Source organism: Mesoplodon densirostris, chromosome 7 (assembly GCF_025265405.1).
Source record: "Mesoplodon densirostris isolate mMesDen1 chromosome 7, mMesDen1 primary haplotype, whole genome shotgun sequence".
NCBI classification, from domain to species: Eukaryota; Metazoa; Chordata; class Mammalia; order Artiodactyla; family Ziphiidae; genus Mesoplodon; species Mesoplodon densirostris.
This window is the reverse complement of record NC_082667.1, coordinates 59,058,967-59,069,185: the sequence shown is the minus strand read 5'-3', so window position 1 is coordinate 59,069,185 and position 10,219 is coordinate 59,058,967. Positions and strand designations below refer to the sequence as shown.

The window sequence follows — 10,219 nt, the reverse complement described above, 5'->3', positions numbered from 1 at the left end:
ACTTTTAATTTTTATCAACAGGATCATCTAATAGTACTTTTGTTTTTAAAATCTGTATTTCTCTGATTATAAGTGATGTAGAATATATTTACATTTTCGTATGTTTTGGGGGCATATTTAACTTTGTTCACTTTTCAGCTGGGCTATTTGCTTTTTCTTACTGATTTCTAGTTTTTGTTTTTTTTTTTTGCCGCACCATGCGGCACGCAGGATCTTAATTCCCCAACCAGGGATCAAACCCGTGCCCCCTGCAATGGAAGCAGTGTCTTAACCACTGGACCACCAGAGAAATCCCTCTAGGGACTTTTTATTTGTTGCAGATGGTAATCCTTTCTGCTATATATGCTACAAATATGTAGTGTCTACTTCATCTTTAATGGTGTCAACTCAACTCCCTCCCTTCTCTTTGAGATTCTTGCTGACAGCTGCAGTCCACACTGCTACCTCCGATGACCCACAGCACTGGGTACACATGGCCCAGCAGAGATTCATTCATCCTTTTATATATATATATATATATACACACACACACACACAAACATCCCCTTCTGCCTGAAGGCTGAAATTGGATTTTATTGTTCTTTGAACTCATATTCCTCATATCTTCTCCCCTTCTCTCTTTCTCTCCTTCCTGAATACCAACACAAAGGCTCAAAGTAGTTTTAGGGCCTACTATATTTCAGACTTGTGCTTCTAATATATATATATGCTTAAGAAATGTTACTGATGATGATGAGAGCATATGCCCCTTTGCATTCCAGTTCCATAGCAGGGGTCACCCTCCCAACTCCCTTCCCACTCCCAAATGTCAGACAGAAAGTAATAGACTGGGTAATGCAGTTCCATGGAAGAAAAATGAAAAGTGGTGGCAACTGTTGTGAACTGGAAAACACATCCACCTAAAAGAGAAATTGTTAATTCAGCTCCAGCAAATTGTTAAGTAAGAATATAAGCTCCATGTTGGCAGCTTCTCCACTTTTCAAAAGCTGAAAATCTGTATGTTAAATGTACTTTTGAAATGTCAAGCCAACATTGTGTGTTTTTTTGTTTGGGAACATGTTGAGGTCAGACTCTTTATCTGTTAATGCAACAGAGTCTGGCATATGAGAGGCACTCAGTATTTGTTTTCCCATTTGCCTTCTTCCTTCCATTAGACTGACTGAAACATCCAGAACAACTGATGAAAAAGAAAGTCATTTACATCATTGTCAGGAATTAATTAGTTATTCTAGTGTTGTTTTGTTTCTCTCTTAAACCAGACTAAAGCAACACAAAGGCAGAGATCATATTTTCATCATATCAATTTCCTACACAGTGCCTGGCACATGAGAAGGTCTCAGAAAAACTTGATGTTTTTGAACCAATGACTGAATAAATGAAGAACTGACTAGGTAACCAATTTACCTTTAGATTGTAAATTTACTTTAAAATTAAATGTCCATGTAATCAGCGCAATACTTGGCGCACTGACCCAAGATGTAGCGTAGGAGAGCATCCCTTAACCCATTTCTTTGTTTTACACGGCAAATACTGGTCAATATTTAATATCGGTGATATAAGATGGGTGAGGATGTGTGGGATCTCAACATGACAATATGACTGCTCTTTATGGCAGTCATGTCCAAACCCATGGCTGCCTGGCTCTCAACCCCAGGCCCAAATACTATCCCCAAGTCTTACACTTCTTGGCCCACACTTCCACCGTGGAAGGATTTCTTTCTCCCATGATCTCTCTGGGTGCTAGTTTCCGCAGGGCCATCCTCTGGGGACAGGTGGTGTGAGGTCTCAGCTGTGGGCACTGCTTTGCTCTTTCCTCCTCTGCAGCTCCTCCCGTCGCCTTGCCTGCTGTTCACTCATGCAGTCCCTAAAGGCCTGCACCTGTGGCTGGCACTGTCGCCAGTCCTGGTGCTGGGCCATGCACTCCTGCACTGCATAGTGGGAAGCAGCACAGCCAGAGCGGGAGATCAGCTGGTCCAGTGGGTCCTCTTCTTCATCTTCTTTCTTCACCTGTCGGGACCAGGTATGGCCTTGAGCTGACATCTTTAGGAGTCTCTAGAACATCAATGGAGGCAAGGTTAGAGTAGGGACATGATTATATATGACACTGTTCCTGTTATAAATAACACTGACCACTGCACTGTTATAGCCTATTTAAGCATATGTCTCCCCTTGAAGGTTGTAAGCTATTTGAGGACAGATACTGGGCCTGATTCACCTTGGTACCCCTAGCACTAGGCCTGGCAGAAAGCAGGCCTGCAAAATGGTCTAAACTGAACAGAATGAGATAAAGTATATGAGAATACTTAGCACAGCACTAATAACCTCGAATAGATTCTACTAATGGAATCTGAATTAAGTGAAATGTTTCCTTTCTGGGGAAGCTATGTTCTTTTCTCCAATTAGCCTTATTCTATGTCTGGAGAAGAACAAAGTTTAGCACTTGGGAGAGTATCCAAATATGTGTAGAGTTTGACATATGAGAGAATGGAGAGAGTTGTGTGGCTGTAACATAGAGCATACAGGGTCCAGGGCAAGAAATGAGTCTGTGAGGTGTGAGAGTATTTAACGTGAGGTGTATCTGCCCAGACTGTCTTCCTACAATCATCTGCTTCAGAACACCTAGCACAAGGTAGCATACAGAAGGAACTTAAGAAAGGTTTGAAGATAAATGACCTCAGCCTTTGTACAAATTCTACCATGACAGACTGTAAATGAGCTAAGACTACTTAATGCTTTTCCTGGGTCTCTGATTCATTCAACAAGTGATCACTGAGTACCTATCATGTACCAAGCACTATGCTAGATTTGAAGATACAGGAATGACCTAGACAGACACAGTTTCTGCCTTCATAGAGTTTATGATCTAGATAAGTAGGCTGTTTACTTGTGTACAGTGTGTACAGACAGCTAAGATTGGGAACACAGTGGAGGAATACCTAATCCAGACAAGGGCAGGAACAGGCAGGGAAGGCTTCTTGGAGAAAGTGATTTCTAAACTGAGGCTTAAAGGATGAAAAGGAATAAGCCAGAGATGTAAAGAATATTCCTGGTCAATGGAACAGCAAGGTGGGGGTTTGAGACAGAATTTGGCATGAGAGGAACTGAAAGTTCTACATGACTGGAGAACAGAGTATGAGAACAGGAAAATTAATGAAATTGGTGAGTTGAGAAAGTATCTGATCATAGGAAGGCCTCATATTAAGGCGTTCAGAGGGCAATGGGGAAGTCACAAAAAGGATTTAAGAACTCTATAGCCCTACACAAAACTCATTTGCTTTAGAGGCAGTATAACCTAAGGGAGGAGGGGGAAACTGGGCTTTGAAAACAGAATTGGATTGGAAACTTAGCTTTGTCACTGACTCACTGGGTGGTGACTTTGAGTAAATCACTTCAGAATCTCTCTTGAAAAATAGAGATCAAATCTACCTCACAGGATTGTTGAAGACTAAATGTGATAGTGCGTGTAAGGAGCCTGGCACGTCCAAAGAGTTGGATAAGTAATAGCTCCTATGTTTTCCTCTTCCTAAATACACTGTGAGCTCTTTAAAGACAAGGGCAGGGACTTCCCTGGCGGTCCAGTGGTTAAGACTTTGCCTACCAATGCAGGGGGTGTGGGTTCGATCCCTGGTCCGGGAGCTAAGATCCCACATGCCTAGTGGCCAAAAAAACAAAACAGAAAACAGAAACAACACTGTAACAAATTCAATAAAGACTTTAGAAATGGTCTACATCAAAAAAAAAAATCTAATAAATAAATAAATAAAGACAAGGGCAAACCTCTTGGAACAGTGCGGTGGAAAGAACAGTGCCTTGGATCCTAAGCCAAGAAATCTGGGTTCAAATACTTTACTCACTTTACTATGCACACACCTTAGCATGCAATCTTTTTTAGTTTCCTTCTTAAGGTAATATTTAACTCTTAGAATTACTGTAAGGATTAATATCCTGATAAGTCACAAGTGAGTGCATGGGCTACAACAGGACTCAAGTAAATGCTGCCGTATTCTTTCCCCACTACAACCTAGCTTCAGTCTTCCCTAGAGTAAAAAAAGGAAGACCCTAGCTCAGAGATCAAGACAGGCTAAATGGTCGGTAGCTGGTTCGCGGAAACCGGCCGGGCAGAGGAAGGCACGGTAAGGACGGGAAAGCAGAGAAACCCAGGTGGCTAAGTCACCTATGGCTTCTCTGGCTCCTCTCCCACCTGCAGAAGAGAACGCATGCGCGTGCGCGGCCGCTGGGCACACCCCCAGTTGTGCCAGCTAGGCTTCACGGCGCAAGATCGCGGCACACAGTGCTCACCGAACACGCGGACAAGAGGACCCGAACGCGCGCTCCTGCACAGCTGCGTCGGTTTTGCAGGCACTTGGAACTCTTCCGATTCTCCTGTCAGGAACCAGCCTCCTGTAGGAAGCGCGGGCGCACAAAGGGGCGGGAAGGGGAAGAGTGGCCTCTCGGTGTAGATCCCGCCCGTCGTTCTCGACGCAGCGCCAAAGCGGGGACCCACTTCCGTGAAAGAGCGGAAGACGCGGGTTGGTGGAGGCGGGATCAAGATGGCGGCGCCTTTGAGGATACAGAGCGACTGGGCCCAGGCTCTCAGGTGAATCTAGGTCCAGAACCGGGACGGAGGAGGCGGGTAGCAGATGTTGCCTTTAGGTTAAGGAGAGCCATGCCCGATCCAGGATATCCGTAGGGGTTACCTCATCAATTGTTGAGGGAACCCTGGGTCTAGAAAAAGAAGTCTCAAACCCACATGGTCATTGTTTTTCGTTCTCGCAAGAGCTGGGCCGAGGCCGAGGAAACACATATGCGCCGTGTGATTTCAGAGACAGAATAGGATCAGTGAGTTGGAGAAAGACAGAAAAACTCAGAAAAACTGGGAGGCAGGAAGACTCTTGGCCAAGTAGTCATGGTCATTTAGCAAATAGTTATTGGTCCTCAGTTATTTGCAAAAGTCCCAGTACTTTGCACCACCACATTGTCTTTGAGTGTGTGATGGAGTCTTTGTATGCTCCTCGACCCCTAGTGGTATATTAGTCATATTGTACAGTTCTTTTCAGGAAACAGTGTAACGCCTACCATGTCCAGACTCTGACCTAGATAGATGCTCGGCGGAGTTCAGATGTCTACTCTAAAGTTAAGGGGTGGTTCCTGCCCTCCAAAAGGAAACAGTTTAATTGGAATGCACAGCAAACCATTCATTTATTTAACATATATTAATCATATACTGTGCAAGTTATTATGCTAGGCACTAGAATGAGTACAGCAGTGCCATGAATGGCAACTATTATACTAATATGTTTTTCAAATGGAAACAATGGTGACGATGACTAAAACATACTCTCCTGCATTTAAGAAACTTACACGTTTCTAAGTGAGCTGAAATAAAATACACATTGCTTACTACAACACAGAATGTGTAAAAGGAAGACCAGTGACATTTATTGAGGGCCACCATGTGCCTTTGAGAGCATGCAAGACCAGAATCAAGAAGTAACTTTGACCAAGATTGTGCAACTAATAAGTATTTCATGAAATGTTTGATGAAATACTTGAGCTTCATTTAACCAGCAGATCTATTCGTTAAACACTTAATCCACAAATATTTCTTCAACAAATAAACAAAATTTGTCTGTGCCTGGATGAGATGTTAGACTAGATCATGTCTAAGTGCTGTGGCCAAACTAGAAATTATATGATCTTTCTCCCTTGCATCAGTACCATCCTTTTTTGACATTGAGTGAGCCTAATTAGGTTTTTGTCTCTCTTCATAGGAAGGACGAAGGGGAGGCCTGGCTGAGCTGTCACCCCCCAGGTAATGTCCTTAAATCTATATGCCTTCCCTTTAGAGAAAGAGGATTTACTACCCCTAGGAGAGAGCTTCCTTTCTCCTAGCCCAAAGTTCTTGCATAGTGCTAAGAGTCTTCAAATGTTCTTGACCACTCAGCTGTAATGATTCTGCAACTCCATTCTAGGGGAAGACCTTCAGATTGGTTTTCCATTTGGAAGCCACAGACTTATTCATGGAGACATTGCTGATGCTTCTTAATCAGTCTCTTAGCCATATATTATTGTATTCTAAGCAGTTCTATAGCTTCAGTTGTGACCTTCCTGATTATGATTCCTAGATCTATAGCTCTAGTTCTGACCTCTCTTCAGTTTCAAGCAGACATTGAGTAGTTGTCTGCTATGCATTTCTGCTTAAAGCTCTCACTGTCATCTTGAATTTATCAAATCCAAAACCTGAAGCTGAGCACTTTTGTTGTCAAACAGGTTCTCCTTGATTTTCTCAGTTCTTAAGTTACCACCATTCTAGGCATCAGAGTAAAACACCTGGTCACCTCACCCTGCCATTTACCATTCCAAGGTTTATAAATTTTCCTTTGTTTTACTGATTATTTGTCATTTCAGAGACCTTTGATATCTTTTTATAATAAGATATTTTATTTCTGTGAGAACTAGAGTTTTAAACAGAATTTTCTTTTGAGGAAATTGATGCTGCATCGAAGAAGACAGGGTAGCTATAAGGTCTCCAAATCAAGGGTTTTTGTTTTATTTTTAAAGATGGGAACTAATTGGAGAGCAATTAAAATATAGGTTGTAGGTAGAGAAGTGAAGGACTAATAGAAAAACCATTGTCTTAGAGGAGAGAGAAGGAGATTGGATTAAGTCTAAAGCCTAAGATGAAAGAAGGTGAGGGTAAGAGTAGATGTAGATAAATGCAAAGACATGAATATGGAAATGTGAGTATCTTATAGCCTCAGTTTTCTTTGTGATGTTGGAGGTAGGGTCAGCTTTTTCTTTGAAATAAAATGTGCGCTATCTATGTTCTAGATGCTTTACATACATTATTTCTATTCCTCACAACCGTATCAGGTAGGTACTATTAGCATTCTAATTTCTTTTAGATAATAGCTGTATTGAAATATAATTCACATATGATAAGGTTTATCTTTTTAAAGTGTACAATGCCGTGGATTTTAGTATATTCATAGAGTTGTATGTCTGTCACCACTAATTCCATACATTTTCATCACCCCTAAAAGAAGCCCTGTGCTCTTTAGCAGTCACTCCACATTTTGCCCTCCTCCTAGCTCCTAGCAACCACTAATTGACTTTCTGTCTCTATGGATTTGCCTGTTCTGGACATTTCATATAAATAGAATCATAATATGTGGCCTTTTGTGTCTTTCATTTAACATAACATTTTCAAGGTTCATCCATTTTGTAGCATTCATTTGTTTTTGCGGCCAAGTAATGTTCTCTTGTAAGGATATATCACATTTTTTGTCCATTCATCAGTTGATGGACATTTGAATTGTTTCCAATTTTTGGCTGTTATGAAGGAAGAAGGTTTTGATGGCAGGCTAGGTGTTATAAGAACTGGCTGCTCTGGGGAACAAAAGGGGCAAAAGGACTGCAAAACTGTGCAGAGTTTGGAAAATGGTAAATTGTAGTGGTGCCAGTCTGCACAGTTGTGTCCTTTTCTGTGTCTGCACTCAGCAGCCTACGTGTAGAAATGTAGAAGGTGAGTAGTTGGATCATTCCCACTTTTGTTATATAGACAGAATACTGAGACTGAGATCATTTCAGAGACTTTACAAATGTAGAGAGGTCATTGAGGGTGATGACAGGGGATTGGTTGAAATAATGTACCAAAAGGGCTAGACTTCATAGGATGGTTGGTGAAGTCAGGAGGGAATCATGAAATGTGACAAAAAGCAGAGTTCACTCAATCCTGTTTTTGTGGCATCTTTCCGAACTAGAATTTCATGCCATTTCTCTGCAAAACCTACTTCACTAGATCTTCTCTAGTCCATAACTTCTACCCTAGATGGTGAGTTACTCCATTAGTATCTTTCAACTACCAAACTGGTATATTAATTGATGCCTCCTTCCACCTTGTTCTTTGTGACTTTTTCTTATTCTTGACACGCCCCTCCCTGACTTGGGGTTTCCTTTCCCTTATCTTTAGCCTAGTCCTATCTTTTTTCAAGATCCTACTTAAGTCCCACCCTCTCTAAGAAGCTCTCCCACTCTGCATGAATCCATGATGGTTTTTACTTCCCTCTTACTCCTAGAATTTCAGTTTGCTGCAAGTTACTTACTGAATAATTTGTAGCACCTTGCTAGTTTCTGAGCTCAAGGACTTCACAGTCTGGTGGGGAGGCCAGAAACGTAAACAGCGTGTTATGGGCTGTTGCAGAAGTGTATATATAAAGTGCAGAAGAAGAATAGAATGTTTTTAACTCCATTCTACCATCTACATATGTTTATGTGTAGGATAATATCTTATTTAGCCCATATCACTGCAAAAGCAGTGTCCTACTTAAGCAAATTTTCCAGTTATTGAAGCTTAACTCTTTACTCTGTATTATGTGTATATACTGTGGATAAATGCATATGTTCATGTTCATCTTCACCTTTCATCCTGGTAGAATTCCATTTCACAGCCAGTAAAACTGAGGTTGAGATTACTCTAGTCGTTTTCTCTACAAATACTATATTGTATCTCAAAATCTTTGTTCCTGGCTTTTAGCCCTTGAATATATTTCTTCCAAATTAGGTTTGCCTAGACTAGTGCTCTTTTTACTTCACCTCACTTTTAACACAAGTGCCTGCTTTTCTTTCATGAGCCAATTTCCTCGCATTTTTACAGATGCCTGAATCGGGTCTTCAAGGAGAAAAATGTTTAATTCTTCTTATTTTTTTGAGACATGCTTTTTTGTGTTATATAGGGAAACCAACTTTGTATGGCAGCCTGACTTGTCAAGGAATTGGCCTTGATGGCATCCCAGAGGTTACAGCTTCGGAAGGATTTATTGTGAACGAAATAAACAAGGTAGGTTTTCATGTCTTCTACATAGCACTGTGTCCAAAACTATGGTAGTACCTATATATGTACTTTAAATATTTATACTGTTATCTGCGTATCAGTGTCGTCTCCATTTCATTTCTATAATAATAATAGTTTTTACTGCCTTTGAATGTCAGGAGTTTTCTTTTTCTTTTATATATACATATGCTTTTAGATGGAAACTTCCTCTTACTTCCCTTGTACCATTGCTGTCCAATAGATGAGTGTGAGCCACATATGTAATTTTTTTTATTGAAGTATAGTTGATTTACAGTGTTTCAGGTGTACAGCAAAGTGAGTCAGTTATGTATATACATATATATTTTTCAGATTCCTTTCCATTATAAGTTATTACAAGATATTGAATATAGTTCCGTGTGCTATACAGTGGGTCCTTGTTTATCTATTTTATATATAGTAGTGTGTATCCACATGTGTAATTTTTTTTTTTTTTTTTTTTTTTTTGCGGTATGCGGGCCTCTCACTGTTGTGGCCTCCCCCGTTGCGGAGCACAGGCTCCGGACGCGCAGGCTCCGGACGCGCAGGCTCAGCGGCCATGGCCCACGGGCCCAGCCGCTCCGCGGCACATGGGATCCTCCCAGACCGGGGCACGAACCCGTATCCCCTGCATCGGCAGGCGGACTCTCAACCACTTGCGCCACCAGGGAGGCCCCACATGTGTAATTTAAAATTTTCTAGTAGCCACCCAAAAAAGATAAAAAGAAACAGGTGAAATTAATTTTAATAATGTATTTTATTTAACCCAGTATATCTAAAGTATTATTTTAATCTGTAATTAATATAAAAAATTATTAGAGATAGTTTTTTTTTATTAAGTCTTTGAGATCCTATGTATATTTTACACTTAGAGCACATCTCAATTCAGACTCTAATTTTTTTTTTTTTTTTTTTTTTTTTTTTTTTGTGGTACGCGGGCCTCTCACTGCTGTGGCCTCTCCCGTTGCGGAGCACAGGCTCCGGACGCACAGGCTCAGTGGCCATGGCTCACGGGCCTAGCCGCTCTGTGGCATGTGGGATCTTCCCGGACCGGGACACGAACCCGTGTCCCCTGCATCGGCAGGCGGACTCTCAACCACTGCGTCACCAGGGAAGCCCCTAAATTTTTTTAATATAAAATTTATTTATTTATTTTTGGCTGTGTTGGGTCTTCGTTGCCATGCACGGGCTTTCTCTGGTTGCAGTGAGTAGGGGCTACTCTTCGTTGTGGTGTGCGGGTTTCTCATTGCGGTGGCTTCTCTTGTTGCAGAGCACGGTCTCTGGGTGCGCGGGCTTCAGTAGTTGTGGCACACGGGCTCAGTAATTTTGGCTCGTGGGCTCTAGAGCGCAGGCCCAGTAGTTGTGGTG

General features: G+C 41.6%; 2 protein-coding genes across 2 annotated transcripts in view; one reads left to right on the top strand and one right to left on the bottom strand.

Annotated features, from left to right (window-relative positions):
- Positions 1-579: 579 nt before the first annotated feature.
- On the bottom strand, positions 580-4,491 carry LOC132493139 (cytochrome c oxidase assembly factor 4 homolog, mitochondrial). Its single transcript, XM_060103358.1, has 2 exons — positions 4,300-4,491; positions 580-2,052 (listed from the first exon to the last, which is right to left on the bottom strand). Exon 2 carries the CDS (start codon positions 2,038-2,040, stop codon positions 1,786-1,788), a length of 255 nt encoding a protein of 84 aa, XP_059959341.1. The 5' UTR covers positions 2,041-2,052; positions 4,300-4,491; the 3' UTR covers positions 580-1,785.
- PAAF1 (proteasomal ATPase associated factor 1) overlaps positions 4,314-10,219 on the top strand; it is a 47,880-nt gene continuing 41,974 nt past the window's right edge. The window contains exons 1-3 of the mRNA XM_060103357.1: positions 4,314-4,597; positions 5,772-5,812; positions 8,736-8,839. Of these exons, the coding sequence (XP_059959340.1) occupies positions 4,551-4,597; positions 5,772-5,812; positions 8,736-8,839 (192 nt within the window). The 5' untranslated portion in view covers positions 4,314-4,550. The remainder of the gene's footprint in view (positions 4,598-5,771; positions 5,813-8,735; positions 8,840-10,219) is intronic.